Genomic DNA, 24,974 nt, shown 5'->3' on the forward strand with positions numbered 1-24,974 from the left:
GGGGCTGCCGTCCTCACAAGAGTCCTTAGGAAGACAATGTTGGCTCGTAGTCTAGGGGTGTCATCCAGACTCAGTACTATTAAAGTTATGGTAACAGGACAAAATCTGGCTCTGGTCAGTAGTGGGTGATTCTCGGAGGTGCTGCCAGGTTAAAATCATAGTTTATATGTTAGTTTGTTGTTTTTAAGAGGATCCATATAGTACCAACAGCTCCTCATTAAATTCAGTCTGGGTGCAAGTCCTTCTGGGAGCAGGGGAAGTGGTTCCTGACCTGACGGAAAAGGATACAAGTACAGGGGTGCAAGTCCTTCTGGGAGCAGGGGAAGTGGTTCCAGATGGAAAGGGATACAAATACAGGGTAAGATAGTAACACTTAACAGTGGCAACCAAAGGCAAGGCCCAGAACTCTAACATTCAATATTCAACAACAGACCAACGCTTCAAATTAAGACCCTGACAACTTCATCAACATTAAGTAACAATTACTACTCTAAAAAAAAAAGCTCCCATCTCCAGGGTTTCATTTCTCGCACAGGGCAGGTTGTGTGGCTAAGTCTCTGTGTGCCTGTGTGTGTGTCTCTGTGTGTCTGAGCAGTCTCTGGAATACACACTCAGCTTCAGGGTTGATCCTGCAAACAGGAAAGCAGCAGGCACATCCAGGGTGTTGGGAAGGAGGCCCTGGCTCTTGTGCCATCCCAGACCTGGATGGGAGCAATCCCCAGGGCTGCAGCTGCTGCAGAGCCTCTGCCAGGAGCCTGGGGCCTCTGACAACATCTTAGGGAAAATCTCTGTTCTTCCTCCACAGCCATGGCTTCACAGGAGGACACACAGGAGGGGGATGAAAAGGCACAGCTCTTGGCAGAGGCATTCCAGAAGGAAGGACTGGATGCTGGATACTGGCTGCCCAAAGCTTCACAGATCCTGGGAATCAAAAGCAGAGAAGCCCTGCAACATGTGGGATATAAAGACTACCTCAGGCTGGAGTGTGAGGTACAGCACCCCTGGGAGAAAAAGGCACTCCAGAAACTCCTGAAAATAACAGATGGCAAAACGTGTCAGGAGATGCAAAAGCATAACTCGGAGAAGACAAAGCAGAAACAAGAAGAGGCCAAACAAGCCCTGAAGGATCTGACAGAAATGCTCAAGAGCCGCAGCCACAGCCAGGATGCTCTGAGGGAGAAAGCAGAGAATCTGTGGCGAGCCATGGAGATTCCCAAAGAGTTCTGGCCACAGCCAAAGAAACCCTTGGCAGATATGCTGGAGAGCATCCAGAAGCAGCTGGAGCAGCAGGAGCTGTCAGCAGGCAGAGGGGAGAACATCCCTGACACGGAGGTGCTGAAGCGGGCGTCAGGGGGACTGGCCCTGCAGGGCATCTACAGAACCAGCAGACCTGAAGATGTGCTGGCAAAGCGAGAGCAGCTCCTCAGGGTTCCAGAGGGATTCCAGCTGGCCGGTCCGGAGCAAGGATCGCTGCTTGAGAGGAAGGAGTTCTCCTCCTCTGCAGCAGAATCCACTTTCACCAAGTCCATGGAGCAGCTGGGGTTCAGTGTAAGTGTTTCTGCCAAATGCTCATTCTGGGGGATTAATCTGGGTGCGGGTGTAGATCACAGCAGCTCCTCACAGTCACAGGACACCCAGCAGTCCCACTCTGAGCAGAGCTACTTCTGCACCACCAAGTACCAGTACATCCCTCTGGCCTCCTGCTACTTCCAAAGGCATCAGCTTCGCCTCTCGGATGCGGCTCTGCGGGTGTTGCAAGACATGGAGCAGCAGCTTTTGAGCTTCAGCTGGGAAGAAGACAATACTACCTTGGTGAAGATGTGTGAGAGCTTCTTCAGCAGGTTTGGATCCCACATAAACCAGGGTCCCCTCCACTTTGGGGGGATATTCTGGTGGAAGGCGTCTACAGAAGGATTCCGAGCTGAGCAGCGGGAAGAGATGAAGCGACAAACGTCTGAAGCACTGAACAGCTTTGTTGGAGCCAGCTGGAGTGGCTTCTGGGCCAGTGTAGAAGGGACCCTGAATGTTTCTAAAACCAGCTCACAGGCTTCTGTCCAAGGAAGAGCCAGAGAGGGTTCCCATACAGCGATTCAGCTCTATGTGGTCAACACAGGGGGCCCAGCAGACACATCTTCCCTTCCTCAGTGGAAAATAGGGCTCATATCTGATAACACAACGTGGTGCGTTATCGACCGTGGCTTTGAGCTGATCCCAGTGTGGGACGTCATCCTGTGCAATCACTGCAGGGATTTTAAGTCTGCTGGTCAGATGAGCAGAGCCCTCAGGGCTGCGTACAAAGCGCTGACGAATCAGAGCATTGGCACCATTTTTGGAGAGGAACTGGGCAGTGCAGTGCAAGAGGCCAGAGATTTCATGGGGACTGTGAAGGCCTGGGAGGTGACGAAAGGGGATGAAAAGAAGTTGCTCATGCTGTTGGAGCTGAAAGATTATCTGAGTGCTAAAACCAGAAACCCCAGTGTGTGGATTAACGTGTGCCTGTCAGACAAAGCCCTGCAGGAGTTCCTGGTGAACACCGTGCGGAGCTGCCAGGAGTCACCTCCAGAAAACACCATCTTTATCAAGGCAATGTTGAGAAGCCTCCTGAATCCTCATATTTACTCTGTCAAGGACTTCTCTGAGGCTTCCTCCATTATGAAATGGGTCTTCCAGACTGAGCACCCACTTCCCAGATCTCCCAAAGTCTCTGAGCTTCCAGAGCTCATCCAAACACTGCAGCAAATGAAGGAGCACATCCATGCTGTCACCTATGCACCAGGAAGCTCTGCTTCTGACGTTCATGAAGCAAAGATAGAAGCCACCCTGACCAGCAGCCTCGCCATTTATTCCTTACTGCAGTCTCTCCAGGAACAGGCTCAGAAGGACATGGAACTCTTGGTGCTCTTGATTGTGACCAGCACAGGGTACCAGGTGGAAAGCAGCACTTTTCAGCACCTCCTTGGACACCCAGAAATTCAGTACATGGCCAAGGAAATGGAAGCGGCACACAAGGAGTACGTGAACCTGAAGGAGCAAGATGCCAGCAGAGCTGAGGCCTTCCTCCTGCTGACGGGTCTGACTGTGACACCTGAAAGTCAAGAGTTGTCCATTGAGCAGAAGAGGGAACGATTCATTTTCATGGAAGATCACATGAAAGGCTTGTGGTCCAAACGGATAAAGAATCTCCTCCTAAAGCAGAGTAGAGACAAAGACTGGGAGAGGCTGGAACGGGATTTGGATTCCTTGATCAGTGGGTGCTTGGATGACAAATGGGATGAACAGAGGATGCAGAACATACTCAGTGACCTGGAAGACACTCTTCCAACACCTGAGGCCCCCAGTCAGTCCCAGTCCAAGTCAGACAACAGAGAATCCAAAGACAACGATGCCACTTCAAACCAGGAGTTCCTCCAGTTGCTCAAGCGCCTTGGACTGGAAAGTCACTATCCAAGGAAAATGGGGATGGGAGATTTCTGCACCATCTGCAAGACATCTCTGCAGGACAGCCAGCCCAGCCAGGATAAGGATCTGCCATTACACTTCTTGCAAAAGCTGTTAACTGTGGATTACCAGGTGAGGTACCTGACTTGCTGGGAAAGGAGCAACCCAGGCCTTGCATGTGCACCACAAACCAGAGAGCAAGAGCACAAACAGTCAGACTCCTTTGAAAACTTCCTTGATAAGCTGATGAAAGCAGCCCCTGTATGTGCAAGCAGGGATGGCCATGTGCACCCCATGGACCTGCAGATGGCCATCTTCCATTGTGCTGATGACTTCCTGAGGCAGACCCTGGCAACCAAGCTGGCGTTCTGCCAACTGGCGCTGCCTCTGCTGCTGCCCAACCCAAACACTTCACACATCGAGTTCCCGCTCTACACCCTCAGCCAAATCCAAAGGAGCTGGAAAGAAGTGGAGAAGTCAGGAAAGCAGGCCCGAACAAAGAGTTACAACAACAAACTCATCTTTCAGGCACAGACACCCATCGTGTCCTTCATCCGCATTGGCAGCTCAGCCTCCTCATCCAAGTCCCAGCTCCTGAACGCTCTGCTGAGCAAACGCAAACACGACACTTTCTTCCACCGCCACTGCAGAGGCAGCACCAAGGAGCATTTGCTGATGGAAGGGCTGGTGGAGATTGCCTGGTACTGCCCTGGTGGAAACCCCAATGACACCTTTGAGCGCTGCGTGGCTTTCTGTAACCTGCATGGAGATGCCAGGGATCATGGAGCACAGCTGCAGTTCCTGCAGGAGATATCTGCTGTCAACGTGGCTCTTGTGTCCGATTGGGAGCACGTGGACAACAGGGGCAGAAAGCTTCTGCAGGACCTGTGGCAGTCAGAAAGGCCTTTGGTTTTTCTTCTCACGGAACAAGAGAATGTTGAAGCTGGAGAAGGCAGCAAAACCATAACAATAGGGATCAAGAACAGAAACGAAGCAGAAGTGATGGACCAGCTGACCAAGACAATTGGGGATCTCCTGGAAGGGTCGAATCCATGTTTCAGCCTGGAGGCCTGCATGGACAAAGCTCGCCAGCATGGATTCATAGTGGATGCAGATCAACCCGAGTGTGTGACAGCCAAAGCAAAGGCAAAGGAGCTGGTGGAGCTTCTGAAGAAAGAGAAGCTGTCTGAGATCAAATCCAAGCTGCTGCCGCTTCAAGGAAAACTGTGGTACCAGTGGTGCCAAAAGGACAAAGAACTCACTCGCTTGCAGGAGAAGAGGAACAAGAGCGTTGAGCATCATCGAAGCCAAATTGAAAATGAGAAGAAAGCAATAAGAAGAAAGCAAGTGGAGCAAGCTTTCCCTCTCAACCCACTGATGAAATCATTCCTTGGTTTTCTCCAGGCCCAGCCAGCAGACACCAAGAAATACTTCCTGCAGTGGATGAAGGTCTTTATGGATGAGCTGTCTTGTGGTCGCCTTGAAGAGCTGAGGAGAGACTATCACAAGTTATGGTCTGAAATCCTGATGAGAAAGAAAAGCAAGAAAGAAGGCAGTGGTAATGATGTATTGTTGAGTCACCTGGATGCCCTCTCTAATGAAATCAACGATTCATCCATTGGCCTGGAGCACCTTCTGAGAGAGGTAGGGCAGATTTATGAAGCTCTGCAATTAACGAAGACAAAGAATGAGTGTTTTGTCAAACTACCGGAAATTGCAGCAGACCTGATGGTTTCAGGGTATCCCATGGAGCTGATGGATGGGGACGCTTCTTACCTGCCCTTGCGCTGGGTGGGAGCAATCTTTGACAGCTTAATTGAGAGGCTGGGGGACAAACGAGTGTTTGTGCTCTCCGTGCTCGGCATCCAGAGCACAGGCAAATCCACCCTGTTGAATGCCATGTTTGGCCTGCAGTTCAACGTCAGCGCAGGGAGATGCACCCGCGGAGCCTTCATGCAGCTCATCCCAGTGGCCGAGGAGCTGCAGCAAGACTTGGGCTTTGATTTTGTGCTGGTGGTTGACACAGAGGGACTCCGTGCCATCGAGATGGCCAATAAACAGTCCCTGAACCATGACAATGAGCTGGCCACCTTTGTCATTGGTGTTGGCAACGTCACTGTGATCAATATCTTTGGAGAAAATCCATCAGAAATGCAAGATGTTCTCCAGATTGCTGTGCAGGCTTTCCTGAGGATGAAGAAAGTCAATCTTTCCCCAAGCTGCATCTTTGTCCACCAAAACGTGGGAGAAGCAACTGCCAAGGAGCAGAACATGGAAGGACAAAGGCGTTTGCAGGAAAATCTGGATAAAATGACTGTGGTAGCTGCTCAGCAGGAATTCTGTGACATCTCCTCCTTCAGCGATGTCATTGCCTTTGATGTGAACACCCACATTCACTACTTTGCTCACCTGTGGGAAGGAAACCCCCCAATGGCACCACCCAACCCCAACTACAGCCAGAATGTCCAGCAACTCAAGAGCCAAATCCTCCAGGCTGCCAAGAATCAGTCTCAGTGCAGCATTTTGAGGTTCTCGAGTCTGAAAGATCGTATTGGTGACCTCTGGAATGCTTTGCTGAATGAAAACTTTGTCTTCAGCTTCAAGAATTCCCTGGAGATTGCTGTGTACAGGAAACTGGAAAGTGCCTTTAGTCAGTGGACCTGGGGGCTGAGAAGTCAGATGTTAGATGTACAGATGAGGCTGGTCAACAAAATTCGGAATGGTGACTTGCAGAATGTCACCAGAGCACACCTTGAAGGTCTGGTGCAAGAGACAAGTGATGCCATTGAGAAAGAAGTGGAAAAGTATTTCACGGAAGACAGAGACCGTGAGACACTGATCCAGTGGAAATCAGACACGGAGAGCAAGCTGAAAGAACTGAAAAAGACTCTTCTTGATGAAACCAAAAAGAAATGTGAGAATCTTATTGAGTTACAGAAGGAACAGAAGAAACTGGATGCAAGGAAGTTGCAATATGAAGATGAGCTCCTGAGAAGGAGTCGGGAGCTGGCTGTGCGTCTGAAGGGGAAGAGCCTCAGTGAGAGAGAACTGAAGGGCAACTTCACTCTTGTCTGGAACCAGTGGATTGCTGAAGTCTCCTGTGCTGCTCGTCCTCAGGAACGGGTGGATATCAATGCTGAAATTGAAGATGTCCTTGTAGAGCATTTTAAGGAGCCAGGTATCCATGCACGCATCAGGTCGTTTCCCGGAGGCAGAGGATTTTCTTTTGATCCAGAGAAACACATTATTAAGAAAAGGTATTTTGGCTATTTCTCAGATCCTAGAAGGGTTTCCAATGCTGATGTGATCAACTTTCAGCACATCACAGACAACATCATAGAGCGTGTGATAGCAAACATTTCTAAGAAGGAAGAGGAGAAACGGGATTACAGTCGAAATTTTATTCATGAAATACTCAATGAAGTACAGAATGGTGTGAACTCTGTCCCTAGCAATGGGAAATGTAATTTTAACAGAGAGTACAGCATAGACTTGTCTCTGTATCTGTGCAGAATGGCAGCAGGAAGGTTTAAAGCCATGCATGAAGCATTCCAAAAGGCAAATGACCCAGTTGTGTACCTGAGCAGCAAGAGAGAAGATTTCTTCCAATGTTTCCAGATTTCCTGCCAAGGAGCCACTTCTGTCACAACTTTTGCTGTTTTCCTTTGTGACAAGATTGAACCAGCTCTTCGCGAGGCGGTCTATGAGAGGACGGCTAAAGACATTGCTGAGGACATGCGGGACAACATCCCAGATTTCCAGGGCAGCAGAGCCAATCTGGAAGTTTGCATCCTGAGATACCTGGCAGAACAGGAAAATTTTGAATATTTCAAGCAGTACTTCAGGTCTCCAAAACAGTTCTGTGAGAGTTACATTGAGACACAAGTTAGGAAACACTGTTTAGACGGGAGTAGGAGGCTGAGGGTATTTTCAGATTCCTGCCTTGATCGTCTCTATCAAAAAATCCAGTCAGCTGTTTCAAAATCAACCCGAGCTGTCAAAGACAGAAAAGACAGAGAAGACAAGGTCTCTCTCTGGCTGGATGAATTTTGCAGGGAACTGTCAGAGGTGATCAACTTGCCCAGAAGTGACCTGAAGGGCATCGAGCACCAGGAGGTCACAGACATTGAGTTCCTGAGCAGTGCCATGGCACAACCTCTGGATGACCTGAGGGAGAGGCTCATGAAAGAATTGGCTGATGCTGACCTGAGCTCGTTTTCAAGGCAGCCTCACACCATCCTGGCAGAGCATTTTTCGAGGTGCTGGGCACAGTGTCCCTTTTGTGGGGCTGCCTGTACAAACACCATATGGAATCACGATGGAGACCATCAGCTGGTCTTCCATCGCCCACAAGCTTTGATGGGATGCACATGGTGGAAATGTTCATCTGGCATGGAGTATGATACACATGAACTGGTCATTGATATTTGTTCCAGCCTTGTTGCAAGTGACTGCTCATTCAAATTTGGTGGTGGTCCATGGATCCCTTACAAAACATACCGTGATGCTGGACCTCCTGTTTCCACTTGGAACATTCTTCCTGATTCCTCCATGCAGGCGTACTGGAAATGGTTTGTGTCTCATTTCAGGACACAGCTGGAAGCTTTGTACAATGGGAAATTTCAGGGCAAAGGAGAAATCCCTGAGGCCTGGCAGAGAATTACCAAGCAGGAAGCACTGTCTGCACTGAAGCCGCGTTAGGCCATGTCCATGGGGAGGAAGAAGCACAGCAGCTTTGCAGTTTAGGAGAACTTTGTACCAGGCTCTCCACAAAACGTAGTTACAATGATGGCGCTCTCAAGACCAGTAAACACAATGGTATCCAATTGCTCCCAAAACTTGGTAAAATAAGGTGCATTACTGCACCCATCACTCAGCAACTCCCTCGCTTCATGAGAAAGCCAGAATCCTCTTGCCTGTTTGCCATAAACCTTTCCCTCGGTTTTCTCCTAGAGCTCAACCAAACTCACTCCCTTGGGGTGATCAGCCTCATGGCCAAGACTGAGCCCAAGGGCCAGGGATGGGGCAAAGACAGCATTCAAAGCACTCCTTGGATCAGCTGTTATGAGACAAGAAGTGACAGTGCCCCAAAGGCAGTTTTCCTGCACCAAGGAGCTGTCCTGCTTGGAGAAAGGGCTGCAGAACATGAGGCCAGCTCCACGCTGGCTGCAAGCTGGGCTGCTTGGCTTTTGGGCATCATCCTTCCCCACTCATTGCAGCCTCCTGGATCAACTGAGGCCATTCTCCCAGCAGGAGCTGCTGTGCCTCTGCTTTCAGGAAAGCAGTGACATGACTGCCCCGGGTCTCAGGCAGTGCTTTCACTCCCTGTCTCAGGGGTGCTGTGTCTCTGTCCAGGGCAGCCGCTCCTGCTCAGGTGCCTGGGGCTGCTGCCCTTCCCTCCAGCCCTCAGCCCCAGCCGGAGCTGCTCCTGCCCTTGGCCTCGCTGCTGAGCAAAAGCCTTTGGAATGACCCTTGTGGAGAATGCTGGATTTTCCACACAAAGACTCCTCTCGCTCATTGGTGAAGCAGTGATTACAACGTCCGGGCTCAGGCATCTGGTGGGCTGAGGGAACTGTCTGTGTGGCCTGAAGCAGAGACGCTCTTGGGAAGGTGACACCCCGACAGCACCTGCCCGTGGGTTCCCACACACACCAACCACATAAGACTGTCACTACACCCCCAGAGCTGATGGCTCAGCTCATTATAAAAGCCAGATCATGCCTCAAAACCTTAGCAGGGTGTGAGTTTGCACATATTTACCTTCCACTGACATCAGGAGATCTGGAACCTTTGCTCCTGATCAATGAACACCTCCAGTTTGCTTCTGACAGCTACCCAGGTCAAATCTCTATCCACCTACAGAAACATAAGCTATTTAATGAGGGTTTTAATTTAGGTGCAACATCATTAAAGAGTCTAACTGCTTTAAAGGCACTGACTGTTTTTACTGATGGCTCCATAAAATCCCACAAGTCAGTTATGACTTGGAATAATCCTGACACTCAGGAGTGGGAGTCTGATGTGCAAATTGTTTAGGTATCCCCACAAATTGCAGAATTATCAGCCATTGTCAGAGCCTTTGAGAAGTTCAAACAACCCTTGAATCTGGTTACTGATTTGGCCTATGTTGCTGGAATAGCTGAAAGAGCAGGACAACCCTTATTAAAGGAAGTGCCAAATCCAGATTTATACAGCTTGCTTTCAAAGTCAAAGTACCTCCTCTCCTTCCAAGGGCAACCATATCACATTATGCATGTGAGATTACACACTGCCTTCCCAGGACCAGTTACAGAAGGCAGCCACAGAGCAGATACTTTTGCCATGGCAGTACAGAACACCCTACGAGACATTTTTTTCAGGCTAAATTGAGCCATCAGTTTTTTTCACCAAAATGTACCAGCCCATGTCCATATATTTAAAATCACAAGGGAACAGGCAAGAGCAATTGTGGGCTCCTACCCCAATTTCCAGGATTTTGCTTTTCCCTCCATAGGGGCAGGGGTTAACCCCTGAGTCCTCAAAAGTGTACAATTGTGGCGAACAGATATTACACACTATGCACCCTCTGGGAGACAGAAATATATTCATGTGTCCATAGATACGTTCTCTGGGGCTATATTCACATCAGCCCACACAGGAGAAAACACAAAAGATGTCATCCAACATTGCCTCCTAGCATTTTCCACCCTAGACATTCCCCAAGCCATCAAAACAGGTAATGGTCCTGCTTACACCTCCAAAAATTTCTAACAGTTCCTAAATCAATGGCGGCGTGAAACACACCCATGGCATACCCCACTCCCCAACAGGGCAATCTATTGTAGAGAGAGGCTCACCATACTCTCAAGAGAGTCCTTGATCACCAGCACGGGGAAGTTGAAACACTACCGAATGTAGAAAGATTATGTAAAGCTCTTTATGGCATCAATTTTCTTAATAATTCATTCATGGAGCCAAACTCCCCCATCATCAGGCACTTCTCAAACACTAGCAGAGCTCAGCTCTTGGAGAAACACCCTGTGCTGAGCAAAGATCCCAAATCCAAGCAAATAATGAGCCCATTTCCATTAATTACTAAGGGTAGATGTCATGATCTGTCCTTGTGAACGGGGGTCGTGATGGTTCGTTTCACTGATCTCAGGGTGCAAAAACTGACACGACAAGGGGGGTTTTTCAGTAATAATCAAAACAAATGTACCTTTATTGAATGACCACAGCCAAATGCATTAGGGAGAGGGGGAGTGAAGAAAAGGGAAAGAATAAGGAGAAAGGGGCGGTGGGGAAAGAAAGGAGGGGTATAGCTACCAGATGTGTAACGCCGTAGTCCTTCGAAGTCCAGTCGACAAAGCCTGTCGTATTCATGTCAGGAGAGATCTCAGAGATACTGGTCAGCTCTAATCTCTATTATAGTCTTTTTTAGCCTTTTGATTGGGGGAAGGGGATACCTTTTGAAATCAAATCAAATGTAATAAAGAATAATCTATTGGAAAAGGGTACAAGAGGTCCATCAGCAGTAGGCGCGAGCTATTGTCTTCTTGGTCCAGTGGTAAGCTTGCAGGCAAACATCTTGCTTTGGTCATTTGGCCTCCTCACACACACCTCCCCACCCTGTGATAGGGATTTCAGTCTCAGTCCTTGGGGGAGAGACTTCTCCCATCTCAGTCCATCTGTCACAGTGGTTGATGTATGGTAAATGAAGGATCTTTTTCGTAGCGACCACCGAAAAGGTCATTCCAGAGAGAAAGTCCAGCCAAGTTGGGAGGTGGGGAAATTCCAGAACCAGTGTTGCGAAGTGGTGCAGGCAAAGGAGGGCACTTTGACCCGTTCCTTTTTCATTGTGTGCAGTGTTCTGTGATCTTGGTAAACACGCCTGTGAACACTGGCATGGCTTGGTGGGCCAGTCGGACCCAGATTTCAGAACAGGATCTTTCTTTTCCCCGGTGGTCCTGATTTCTGTCCCTTTCACGACGATTCGTGAGGCAGAAGATGAGGGAAATTTTGGACAGGCTATGCTTGCGTGTCTACAGGATCTGGTCCAAGGTGGATTCCAGGTAAGAATATCAAGCCATACATCAAACCGTCAAATGCAGCATCCAGAGACACTCCCTCTGAACCTCAGAGACAGCAAAGAGATCAAGCTCGGGTGGCGAGGAGGAGAAGGAAAAGGAGTGTAAATGCAGATGTTCATCACAGAAGAAGATGACTCTCCTCCGCTCCAGAATATTATGAGACTCTCTGTTGAATTTTATTTGCTCGTTGTTTTGGATTGTTACCTTTTCAGACAAGGGGGGTTGACAGGATGGATTTCATCTCTTGTTAAAGGAATTTTTTGGTTGCAATTGTTGTTTTTATTGTTTTACCTATGTTTCCCTGTTTAGTTAAGTGTCTGCAAAAGTTCATTGGGGAAGTCTTCATAGTAAGAAAAATAGGGAAATCCCCAGGGCCTTGCCCTGGAATGATTTACCGTAGAGTCTCCACCTAGGCTGGAAGAGAAGACTTCCCCCATGGAGCCTAGCCAACACTATGATTCACACCTGTTACTTTCCCCATATGTTCCAAATTCTCGTGGTTTCCCTGTTCCCTGTTTCCTCATTGTGGCATCCCTGGTGGCCAGCCCCGTCTTCCCTGTAGGCTAATGCCCTTTGTCCTGCACTTTATGCTGGCCCCGTGCCCTCAAATCTTTGCCTGCTGACCTCCCACTTAACCCTGTGCACACCACACTGCCAGGCCTTTTGTCACTGATTCTCCTTTGGAATGCAAGAATAAACCTTCTATGGTTTAATAAACTGAAATTCGTCATACAAAAGACCCTTCTTGCCTCTCTTTGCTGAGCTACCCATGGTGAGCGTGGTGTGTGGACTTGACGGCTTTGCCTGAATGCCTCCCCAAGCACCTTTACCACAGGAGATGCTCATTGGGAAATAGCTAGCGGCAACCACCATTGAAATGCCCATGCTGCTATGAGCAGGGACACCTTCCACTACCCCAGGTTGCTCCAAGTCCCATCCAACTGGGTCTGGAACACTTCCAGGGATCCAGGGGCGGCCACAGCTCCTCTGGGCACCCTGTGCCAGTCCCTGGCTGTGCCTCAGCCTTTGAGCGGTGCCTGGCAGAAGCTCTCTGGCCACACACCATCGATTTGGAGAAGAGCAAGTGGATTTGGGAGGATGCGGAGGACGCAGCGTGTCCCCAACAGGGAAGGAGGCTGTCCTTGGAGAGGAGCTGGTGTCCCTGGAGCTGACAGAGCCAGGGCAGAGGAGCTTCATGCAGGATGATCCCCAGCCTTCTGCAGCCCTGGCTGGGGCACTGCTGCCATGGAGTCAGGAGTGCAGATGGTTTCAGTTTGCAGAGTGCATGTTCCTGCTGGCTGGGGACGAGGCAGGAGTGTGCTCCTGCTGTCCCAGGCTGGAAGGGACACTGAGGAGCTCCTGAGCCCGAGGAAGCCGTGCAGCTCAAGGTGCAGCTCTGGCAGAGAGGGTGTCATGGTTTAATGGTGGCAGAAAAGATTTCCTGGGGGTGTGGTGCCAGTGGCTGGACACGAGCCCAGGTGTACCCAGAGGCCAATGGCCCCTGGGTTGTGCCAACTCTGGGGTGGCAGCAGGGCCAGGGCAGTGCCCATCCCCTGTGCGGGCACTGCTGGGGCACCTCCAGTGCTGGGCACAGCTCTGGGCCCCTCCTGCCAGGAGAGACCTGGAGGGGCTGGAGCGTGTCCAGGGAAGGGAACGGAGCTGGGAAGGGAATGGAGCCCCTGGAGAGGCTGAGGGAGCTGGGAAGGGAATGGAGCCCCAGGAGAGGCTGAGGGAGCTGGGGAGGGAATGGAGCCCCAGCAGAGGCTGAGGGAGCTGGCAAGGGGCTCAGCCTGGAGAAAAGGAGGCTCAGGGGGGACCTTGTGGCTCTGCACAACTCCCTGCCAGGAAGGGACAGCCAGGGGGGGTTGGGCTCTGCTGCCAGGGAACAGGGACAGGACAAGGGGAAATGGCCTCAGGCTGGGCCAGGGCAGGCTCAGGGTAGATATCAGGAGGAATTTCCCCATGGAAAATGTGCTCAGGCCTTGGCAGGGGCTGCCCAGGGAGGTTTGGAGTGCCCATCCCTGAAGGTTTCCAAGGAATTCCTGGGCGTGGCACTGAGTGCTCTGGGCTGGGGATAAGGTGGGGATCAGTCACAGGCTGGACTCAAGGGTCTGGGAGGTCTTTTCCAACCTCAGTGATCCTGGCATTCTGTGCCTGTAACACTCCTGCAGCAGGGAATTCTTTGGCTGCAGGAAATATCCCTCTGGAGACAGACTCAGCTAAAGTGGGCACAGAGGGACCAAATCCCTGCTCTGTGGGTGATGTGTCCCAGCCCTGCCTGGCAGCTGCTGAGGCTTCCCCTGAGGCCGGACAAATGCCAGCAGTGTCTGCTCTAGCACTTGTGACTTGTCAGCCTGGGCCAGGTGATGGCTGGTCCTGGCAGGCTGGAGGTCTCACTATCCAAACTCCAGTGCTTGTTTTGAGGCTGTGAAAAATGCCAATCACTTTTTAAAAAAAAATTAAAAGTATAATTGTAATAGAATGGTTATAACAATGGTAATATAAAATTTAGACAATTGAGATTAGGACAATATGAGGCAATAAAAACAAAGAGTTGCAGACATTTGGGTAGCTTTTTCTGGACAACACAAGCCCAAAAAAGGACACCCATTAGCAGAGGATTAACCCTTAAAAACAATAGCCTCTTGCATATTCATACATCTCATACATGGTGCATAAATTCCATTCAAACACAGGATTCTGTCTGGTCATGTCAACTTCTTCCTCTGAATCCTAACGATGCCTTCATGGCAGGAAGAAGTTAGTTTCTCCTGACAAAAGAGCAATAAGTTCTCTTTCTTTGAAAGATTCAGGTGTCCTGTGGCTGCTATCTCAGTGAGAGTCCTTCCTGTTTTAAAAGAGTATCTTACATAGCATAGTTTCTATTTTAACATGATGTTATCACCTAAAACGATATTTAACACACTACTTAAGAAAATTAACACAGCATAACTTTCTAACATAACACATATAATATTAATTTTCATATTTGTGAAAAGCCAATCATAAAATATGCATCTTCACAAGGCCGTGGAGCAGGATTTGTGTGTCCACATGCCAGGGGAAAAGCAATCCAGGCCCCTGCTCTGGTTGGGTGTTGAATGTCCTGTGCCAAACGCCAACGCTCTGTTACTGTCAGGTGTGGGGTGTCCCTGCCAAGAAAGCTGCAGCCAGGCCCTGTCCCTGCTTTGCTTCCTCTGCTGCAGAGGTGTCCAAGGAAGGCCAGGTTGGACGGTGCCTGGAGCAAGCTGGGACAGTGCAAGGAGTCCCTGACTTGGAATGGGGCAGTCACTGCTTCTCTGGGAATTCCATCCCAGCCCCTGACAACTCACCCAGGGAAGAATTCCTTCCCAATATCTCATCTATCCCTGCCCTCTGGCAGTGGAAAGCCATTCCTCCTTGTCCTGTCCCTCCAGGCTGCTGTCCCAAGTCCCTCTCCTCCTTTTTTTTTTTTTTAATATGTATGCATATCAAACAATATGAGTTTAAAATATTATTATCATATTATAATAGGTTGGATATTGTAATATCCAACAAAAAGTTTACAATATTGTTATTACCAGCAATCGGCCAGGTAGTTAAGGGTCAGAGGTCTGCATCAGATGAGAGTTGACTGTGAGCCAACTGAATTACAGCTGGTGTGGAATTCGGACCATAATTCAATCACCTGACTGCAAAAGAGTGATTCCACTTACACATTCTGCTGCAATAAAATACCTGATTTCCTGGAATTACCCCTGCTGCCTCTGAACAGGTGAAGCCGCACCCCGTGGAGAGCCAGGGCTGCATAAAGAGGGGCTGGGATGAGCTTCTCCCAGCCCAGGAGCTGCAGGGCGCAGAGGAGAAGGTAGGGGATGGGCATGCTGATGGGCATGGGCATGGGCATGGGCATGGGGATGCAGATGGGGATGGGGATGGGCATGGGGATGGGGAGGGGGATGGGGATGAGCTGCGGGGCTGGGAGCCGGCAGCAGCAGGGAGCGGGATCTTGTTGCTCTCCTGCCTCCTGTTCCCGGGGCTTTGCCAGGGCTGGGGAGATGGCAGGGCAGGAGAAGAGGGGGCTGAGGGCAGCGGGCGGGCAGCAGCTGTGTGCTCCGAGCGTGGGCTGCAGGAAGCCGCCTTTGCTGGCAGCGCTTTGGGGGAGCTCGGGGGAGCCGTGTGCGCTGCGGGGGCTGAGCTGGGAGGGGGCCGGGCTCAAAGCGGTGGGGCCAAATGCCTGTGCTCCTCTAAAGGCAGGAGCAACGGGACTGATGCTGGGGGCTTCCTGGCCACGCGCTGCTCCTTCAGAGGCAGGGCAGCTCCGTTGTGATGAGGGGCAGGCACAGGACATCCTGCTTTGTCCCCAAGCCCAGGGGATTCCGCTTCCACCCCATGCAGAGAGGGTGGCATTCTCCTCTCTTACAGTCTAAGAGCCAACACGCCAAGAGCCTGGAACAGCCCCGCAAAGGCAGCAGTGTTCCCAGAGCCCCTTTCCCTGGGGCAAGGCTGGGGAAAACACTCTCGGGGAGCTGTTCCCATGAAACAGGGTGCAGGCATTCCCATGGCAGGTCTTGGTGCCAGCCTTGCTGCTGCCCTCGTTTGCTTCCAAGAAGGAGCTCAATCCCGAGTTATGCCCTGAATGTGCTCAGTGCCTCTCTGCGGGCACTGACAGTTGCATAGGGCTTCTTCCCTATTCCTGCGGCAATGGGAAGCTGTGCAGGGACTGCCAAGGGTGCCTGGGGGCAGGTTCAGAGAGTGTGGGGTGCCCATGGGGGGAGCTCTGCCTCCGGGTACTGGGAGCAGCAGGCTGGGCCAGGTAGCCAGAAGGGCAGCCGTGGGCTGGGCAGAGGGTGCAGGGTGCAGGCAGGGCTCTTGGATGGGCAGAGGGGCTGTGCCAGTGCTCCAGGGAGCCAGGAATGCCCCCGGCTGTCTGTACTTGTGGATTGAGGAGTTCTGCTGGGAGGATGTGGGCGATGGCGAAGGCAGCACCTTGTCCAGGGCAGCTTGTGTGGCTGATTGTGTCCTGTGTGGGTGTCTGTCTGTCTGTCTGTGTTTCTCCACATGCGTCTCTGTGTCTGTATGCGTCTCTGTGTCTGTGTCTGTGCTGTATCTGGGATACACACTCAGCTTCAGGGTTGATCCTGCAAACTGGAAAGCAACAGGCACATCCAGGGTGCTGGGAAGGAGACCCTGGCTCTTGTGCCATCCCAGGCCTGGCTCCAGCAGTCAGGTGGGAGCAATGCCCAGGGCTGCAGCTGCTGCAGAGCCTCTGCCAGGAGCCTGGGGCCTCTGACAACACCTTAGAGAAAATCTCTGTTCTTCCTTGTGAAAACGACCACCCACTTTTTAAATTTTAAAAGGTTTATAAAACTTTAACAATAATTACAATAAAAGGACTAAATAAGAAGAACAGATATGGGAGCTTCCCTCATGGCTGCCTACCAACTGGCTGGCTCATCTTCAGGATGGATGCTTTGCCTTTTATACCCTGTGGTGGAGGGGTTTGCATCAGCCAGCCGTGGCCCCTCTCAAAGTCTGTCAGTCAGCTCTTGTTCACTCTTTGTTGGTGGAGTCTGCTTTCTTGCAGAAAAGTTTTTGTACACACCTTCTTTCTACCTGTCCTAGATGACTCAGACTGTCAGATGCTAACAATATGGGGTGGGGGATTGGAGGTGGGGGGGGAAGGGGACTATGGAGAGAACAGAGGACATCTAAACAACAGACTGCAAGAACATGACTGTACATCAATAGAGCTTCTCCTAATATTCACTCAGTATTCATCCCTTGACTGGGAGAGCCAATCATCTCATTATCATTCGAAAATGTTGCTCCACAGCCATGGCTTCGCAGGAGGACACACAGGAGTGGGATGCAAAGGCACAGCTCCTGGCAGAGGCTTTTCAGAAGGAAGGACTGGATGCTGGATACTGGGTGCCCAAAGCTTCACAGATCCTGGGAATCAAGTGCAGAGAAGCCCTGCAACATCTGGAATACGAAGACTACCTCAGGCTGGAGTGTGAGGTACAGCACCCCTGGGAGAAAAAGGCACTCCAGAAAGCCCTGAAAATAACAGATGACAAAACGAGCACTAAAGGAGTGCAGAAGGAGCACTTGGAGAAGACAAAGCAAAGACAAGAAGAGGCCAAACAAGCCCTGAAGGATCTGACAGAAATGCTCAAGACCCGCAGCCACAGCCAGAATGCTCTGAGGGAGAAAGCAGAGACTCTGTGGCGAGCCATGGAGATTCCCAAAGAGTTCTGGCCACCACCAGAGAAACCCTTGACAGATATGCTGGAGAGCATCCAGAAGCAGCTGGAGCAGCAGGAGCTGTCAGCAGGCAGGGAGAAGAACATCCCTGACATGGAGGTGCTGAAGCGGGCGTCAGGGGGACTGGCCCTGCAGGGCATCTACAGAACCAGCAGACCTGAAGATGTCCTGGCAAAGCGAAAGCAGCTCCTTAGGGTTCCGGAGGGATTCCAGCTGGCCGGTCCGGAGCAAAGATCGCTGCTCGAGAGGAAGGAGTTCTCCTCCTCTGCAGCAGAATCCACTTTCACCAAGTCCATGGAGCAGCTGGGCTTCAGCATGAGCGTTTCTGCCAAATCCTCATTCTGGGGGATTAATCTGGGAGCGGGTGTAGATCACAGCAGCTCCTTGCAGTCACAGGACACGCACCAGTCCCACTCTGAGAAGAGCTACTTCTGCACCACCAAGTACCAGTACATCCCTCTGGCCTCCTGCTACTTCCAAAGGCATCAGCTTCGCCTCTCGGATGCGGCTCTGCGGGAGCTGCAAGACATGGAGCAGCTTTTGAGCTTCAGTCGAGAAGGAGACAACCCCACCTTGGTGAAGATGTGTGAGAGCTTCTTCAGCAGGTTTGGGTCCCACATAAACCAGGGTCCCCTCCACTTTGGGGGGATATTCTGGTGGAAGGCGTCCACAGAAGGATTCCGAGCCGAGCAGCGTGAAGAGATGAAGCGACAAACGTCTGAAGCATTGAACAGCTTTGTCAAGAAGAGCTATGGTGACTTAGTGGCTTGTACTGCAGGAACACTGGATGTTTCTAAATCCAGCTCAAAGGCTTCCATCCAAGGAAGAGCCAGAGAGGGTTCTCATACAGCAATTCAGCTCTACGTGGTCAACACAGGGGGCCCAGCAGACACAGCTTCCCTTCCTCAGTGGAAAACAGGGCTTGTGTCTGATAACACAACGTGGTGCGTTATCGACCGTGGCTTTCAGCTGATCCCAGTGTGGGACGTCATCCTGTGCAATCACTGTGGGGATTTTAAGTCTGTTGGTCAGATGAGCAGAGCCCTCAAGGCTGCATACAAAGCGCTGACGAATCACAGCATTGGCACCATTTTTGGAGAGGAACTGGGCAGTGCAGTGCAAGAGGCCAGAGATTTCATGGGGACTGTGAAGGCCTGGGAGGTGACAAAGGTGGATGAAAAGAAGCTGCTCATGCTGATGGAGCTAAAAGATGATCTGAGTGCTAAAACCAGAAACCCCAGTGTGTGGATCAATGTGTGCCTGTCGGACAAAGCCCTGCAGGACTTCCTGGTGAACACCGTGCGGAGCTGCCAGGAGTCACTTCCAGAAAACACCACATCTATCAAGGTAATGTTGAGGAGCCTTCTAAATCCTCATATCTACTCTGTCAAGGACTTCCCTGAGGCTTCCTCCATTATGCAATGGATCTTCCAGACTGAGCACCCACTTCCCAGATCTCCCAAAGTCTCCGAGCTTCAAGAGCTCATCCAAATACTGCAGCAAATGAAGGAGCACATCCATGCTGTCACCTATGCACCAGGAAGCTCTGCTTCTGACGTTCATGAAGCAAAGATAGAAGCCACCCTGACCAGCAGCCTCGCCATTTATTCCTTACTGCAATCTCTCCAGGAACAGGCTCAGAAGAACATGGAACTCTTGGTGCTCTTGATTGTGACCAGCACAGGGTACCAGGTGGAAAGCAGCACTTTTCAGCACCTCCTTGGACACCCAGAAATTCAGTACATGGCCAAGGAAATGGAAGCGGCACACGAGGAGTACGTGAACCTGAAGGAGCAAGATGCCAGTAGAGCTGAGGCCTTCCTCCTGCTGACGGGTCTGACTGTGACACCCGAAAGTCAAGAGCTGTCCCCTGAGCAGAAGAGGAAACGATTACTTTTCATGGAAGATCACATGAAAAGCTTGTGGTCCACACGGATAAAGAATCTCCTCCAAAAGCACAGTGGTGATGAAGACTGGGAGAGGCTGGAACGGGACTTGGACTCCTTGATCAGTGGGTGCTTGGATGAAAAATGGGATGAACAGAGGATGCAGAACATACTCAGTGACCTGGAAGACACTTTTCCATCACCTGAGGCCCCCAGCCAGTCCCAGTCCATGTCAGACAGCAGTGAATCCAAAGAAAATGAAGCCATGGCAAACCAGGAGTTCTTCCAGTTGCTCAAGCGCCTTGGACTGGAAAGTCACTATCCAAGGAAAATGGGGATGGGAGATTTCCGCACCATCTGCAAGACATCTCTGCAGGACAGCCAGCCCAGCCAGGACAAGGAATTGCCATTATATTTCTTGCGGAAGCTGTTAACTGTGGATTATCAGGTGAGGTACCTGACTTGCTGGGATGACAGCAACCCAGGCCTTGCACCCGTGCCAGAAACTACAGAGCAAGAAAAAAAAGAATCAGACTCCTTTGAAAACTTTCTTGATAAGCTGATGGAAGCTGCCCCTGAACCTGCAAGCAGGGACAGCCATGTGCACCCCATGGACCTGCAGATGGCCATCTTCCATTGTGCTGATGACTTCCTGAGACAGACCCTGGCAACCAAGCTGGCCTTCTGCCAACTGGCGTTGCCTCTGCTGCTGCCCAACCCGAGCATTTCACGCATCGAGTTCCCACTCTATGCCCTCAGCCAAATCCAAAGGAGCTGGAAAGAAGTGGAGAAATCAGAAAAGCAGGCCCAAACAAAGAGTTACAGCAACAAACTCATCTTTCAGGCACAGACGCCCATCGTGTCCTTCATCCGCATTGGCAGCTCAGCCTCCTCTTCCAAGTCCCAGCTCCTGAACGCTCTGCTGAGCAAACGCAAACACGACACTTTCTTCCACCGCCACTGCAGAGGCAGCACCAGAGACCGTTTGCTGATGGAAGGGCTGGTGGAGATTGCCTGGTACTGCCCCCGTGGAAGCCCCGATGACACCTTTGAGTGCTGCGTGGCTTTCTGTAACCTGCATGGAGATGCCAGGGATCATGGAGCACAGCTGCAGTTCCTGCAGGAGATATCTGCTGTCAACGTGGCTCTTGTGTCTGACTGGGAGCACATGGACAACAGGGGGAAAAAGCTTCTGCAGGACCTGTGGCAGTCAGAAAGGCCTTTGGTTTGTCTTCTCACGGAAAAAGAGAATGTTGCAGCTGGACAAGTCAGCAAAAACATAACAATAGGGATCAAGAACAGAAATGAAGCAGAACTGATGGACCAAGTGACAAAGACAATTGGGAATCTCCTGGAAGGGTCGAATCCATGTTTCAGCCTGGACACCTGCGTGGACAAAGCTCGCCAACATGGATTCATAGTGGATGCAGATCAACCCGAGTGTGTGACAGCCAAAGCAAAGGCAAAGGAGCTGGTGGAGCTTCTGAAGAAAGAGAAGCTGTCTGAGATCAAATCCCAGCTGCTGCCGCTTCAAGGAAAACTGTGGTACCAGTGGTGCCAAAGGGACAAAGAACTCACTCGCTTGCAGGAGAAGAGGAACAAGAGCATTGAGCATCATCGCAGCCAAATTGAAAATGAGAAGAAAGCAATAAGAGAAAAGCAACTTGAGCAAGCTTTCCCTCTCAACACACTGATGAAATCATTCCTTGGCTTTCTCCAGGCTCAGCCAGCAGACACCAAGAAATACTTCCTGCAGTGGATGAAGGTCTTTATGGATGAGCTGTCGTGTGGTCGCCTTGAAGAAATGAGGAGAGATTATCACAAGTTATGGTCTGAAATCCTGTCGAGAAAGAAAAGCGAGAAAAAACCCAGTGGCAATGATGCATTGGTGAGTCGCTTGGATACCCTCTCTGATGAAATCAATGATTCATCCATTGGCCTGGAGAACCTTCTGAGAGAGGTAGGGCAGATTTATGAAGCTCTGGAATTAATAAGCTGTAAGAAAGACAATTTTGTCAAACTGCCAGAAATTGCAGCAGAGCTGATGGATTTAGGATATCCCGTAGAGCTGATGGATGGGGACGCTTCTTACCTGCCCTTGCGCTGGGTGGGAGCAATCTTTGACAGCTTAATTGAGAGGCTGGGGGACAAACGAGTGTTTGTGCTCTCCGTGCTCGGCATCCAGAGCACAGGCAAGTCCACCCTGCTGAATGCCATGTTTGGCCTGCAGTTCAACGTCAGCGCAGGGAGATGCACCCGCGGAGCCTTCATGCAGCTCATCCCGGTGGGCAAGGAGCTGCAGCAAGACTTGGGCTTTGATTTTGTACTGGTGGTTGACACAGAGGGACTCCGTGCCATTGAGATGGCCAACAAACAGTCCCTGAACCACGACAACGAGCTGGCCACCTTTGTCATTGGTGTTGGCAACGTCACTGTGATCAATATCTTTGGAGAAAATCCATCAGAAATGCAAGATGTTCTCCAGATCGCTGTGCAGGCTTTTCTGAGGATGAAGAAAGTCAATCTTTCCCCAAGCTGCATCTTCGTCCACCAAAACGTGGGAGAAGCAACTGCCAAGGAGCAGAACATGGAAGGACAAAGGCGTTTTCAGGAAAAGCTGGATGAAATGACCGTGGTAGCTGCTCAGCAGGAATTCTGTGACATCTCCTCCTTCAGCGATGTCATTGCCTTTGATGTGAACACCCACATTCACTACTTTGCTCACCTGTGGGAAGGAAACCCCCCAATGGCACCACCCAACCCCACCTACAGCCAGAATGTCCAGCAACTCAAGAGCAAAATCTTCCAGGCTGCTAAGAAGCAGTCCCAGCGCAGCATTTTGAGGTTCTCGAGTCTGAAAGATCGTATTGGTGACCTCTGGAATGCTTTGCTGAATGAAAACTTTGTTTTCAGCTTCAAGAATTCCCTGGAGATTGCTGTGTACAGGAAACTGGAAAGTGCCTTTAGTCAGTGGACCTGGAGGCTGAGAAGTCACATCTTAGATGTACAGATGAGGCTGGTCAACAAAATTCAGAATGGTGACTTGCAGAAAGTCACCACAGCACACCTTGAAGGGCTGTTGCGAGAGACAAGTGATGCCATTGAGAAAGAAGTGGAAAAGTATTTCAGGGAAGACAGAGACCGTGAGACACTGGTCCAATGGAAATCAGGCACAGAGCTGAAGCTGAAAGAACTGAAAGGGACTCTTCTTGATGAAACCAAAAAGAAATGTGAGGATCTTATTGAGCTACAGAAGGAGCAGAGGAAACTGGATGCAAGGAAGTTGCAATATGAAGATGAGCTCCTGAGAAGGAGTCGGGAGCTGGCTGTGAGTCTGAAGGGGAAGAGCCTCAGTGACAGAGAACTGAAGGACAACTTTACTCTTGTCTGGAACAAGTGGATTGCCGAAGTCTCCTGTGATGCTCGTCCTCTGGAATGGGTGGATATTGATGGAGAAATTGAAGATGTCCTTCTTGAGCACTTTAAGGAGCCAGGTATCCATGTACGGATCACGTCATTTCCCAAAGACAGAGGATTTTCTTTTGATCCAGAGAAACACATCATGAAGAAAAGTTGTTTTAGCTTTTTCCCAGGATTCCGGAGCCTTTCCAATGCTGATGTGATCAACCTTCAGCACATCACAGACAACATCATAGAGTGTGTGATGGCAAATATTTCTAGGAAGGAAGAGGAGAAACAAGATTACAGTCAAAATTTTATTCATGAAATACTCAATGAAGTACAGAAAGGTGTGAACTCTGTCCCCAGCAATGCAAAATGTACATTTAACAGAGAGTACAGCATAGATTTGTCTCTGTACCTGTGCAAAAGAGCAGCAGAAAGGTTTAAAGCCATGCACAAAGCATTCCAAAAGGCAAATGACCCAGTCGTGTACCTGAGCAGCAAGAGGGAAGATTTCTTCCAGTGTTTCCAGATTTCCTGCCAAGGAGCCACTTCTGTCACAACTTTTGCTGTTTTTCTTTGTGACAAGATTGAACCAGCTCTTCGCCAGGCGGTCTCTGAGAAGACGGCTAAGGACATCGCTGAGGACATGCAGGGCCAATTCCCAGATTTCCAGGGCAGCAGAGCCAATCTGGAAATTTGCATCCTGAGATACCTGGCAGAACAGGAAAATTTTGAGTATTTCAAGCAGTACCTTAGGTCTCCAAAACAGTTTTGTCAGAATTATATTGAGACACGAGTTAGGAAACACTGTTTAGATGGGAGTAGGCGGCTGAGGATGTTTTTAGGTTCCTCCCTTAATAATCTCTATCGAAGCATCCTGACAGCTGTTTTTTTATCAACCCAAATTGTCAAAGACAGAAAAGACAGAGAAGACAAAATCTCTCTCTGGCTGGATGAATTTTGCAGGCAACTGTCAGAGGTGATCAACTTGCCCAGAAGTGATCTGAAGGGCATCGAGCACCAGGAGGTCACAGACATTGAGTTCCTGAGCAGGGCCATGGCACAACATCTGGCTGCTCTAAAAGACAGGCTCATGAAGGAATTGGCTGATGCTGACCTGAGCTGGTTTTCAAGGCAGCCTCACACCATCCTGGCAGAGCATTTTTCAGGGTGCTGGGAGCAGTGTCCCTTTTGTGGGGCTGTCTGCACAAACACAATGCGGGGTCACGATGGAGACCATCAGCTGGTCTACCATCGCCCACGAGCTTTGATGGGAGGCAAGTGGCATCGGACCAACCACCTGGTCATTGATATTTGTTCCAGCCTTGTTGCAAGTGCCTGCAAATTCAGAGTTCGTGGCAGTGAATGGATCCCATACAAGAGATACCGGGATGCAGGACCTCCTTATTCCACTTGGAATATTCTTCCTGATTCATCCATGCAGGCATACTGGAAGTGGTTTGTGTCTCATTTCAGGACACAGCTGGAAGCTCTGTACAATCGGAAATTTCACGGTAGAGGAGAAATCCCTGAGGCGTGGCAGAGAATTTCCAAGCAGGAAGCACTGGCTGAGCTGGAGAAGCGTTAGGCCAAGTCCATGGGGAGGAAGAAGCACAGCAGCTTTGCAGTTTAGGAGAACTTTGTAGCAGGCTCTCCACACAATGCAGTTACAATGATGACACTCTCAAAACATGTTCACGTAATGACATCTAACTTTTCCCAAATTTGATGAAAAAAGGCGCATTACTGTGGCCATTGCTCAGCAATGCCTCACTTCATGATAAAGCCAGATTCCTCTTGCATTCTTGCCTGGTCTTTTTAAAGCACCTTGTGAACCTCATGAATTAGAAATCCTTGGCTCATTAGTAATGGAATTTTGTTTCTCAGAATTTGTGTTTCAGTTCCAGGGAGATCCACAATCAAATGTTAG

At 50.2% G+C, this 24,974-nt stretch overlaps 2 protein-coding genes across 2 annotated transcripts; both read left to right on the forward strand.

Moving 5' to 3' along the window:
* Positions 1-807: 807 nt before the first annotated feature.
* LOC135295746 (interferon-induced very large GTPase 1-like) lies at positions 808-10,706 on the forward strand. The gene has a single exon (XM_064411425.1). It carries the CDS (start codon positions 808-810, stop codon positions 8,137-8,139), a length of 7,332 nt encoding a protein of 2,443 aa, XP_064267495.1. The 3' UTR covers positions 8,140-10,706.
* A 6,618-nt stretch (positions 10,707-17,324) lies between these two features.
* On the forward strand, positions 17,325-24,737 carry LOC135295749 (interferon-induced very large GTPase 1-like). The gene has a single exon (XM_064411430.1). It carries the CDS (start codon positions 17,325-17,327, stop codon positions 24,630-24,632), a length of 7,308 nt encoding a protein of 2,435 aa, XP_064267500.1. The 3' UTR covers positions 24,633-24,737.
* The last annotated feature ends 237 nt before the right edge of the window (positions 24,738-24,974 follow it).

The sequence above is a fragment of the Passer domesticus genome, chromosome 3 (assembly GCF_036417665.1).
Source record: "Passer domesticus isolate bPasDom1 chromosome 3, bPasDom1.hap1, whole genome shotgun sequence".
Lineage (NCBI taxonomy): Eukaryota > Metazoa > Chordata > Aves > Passeriformes > Passeridae > Passer > Passer domesticus.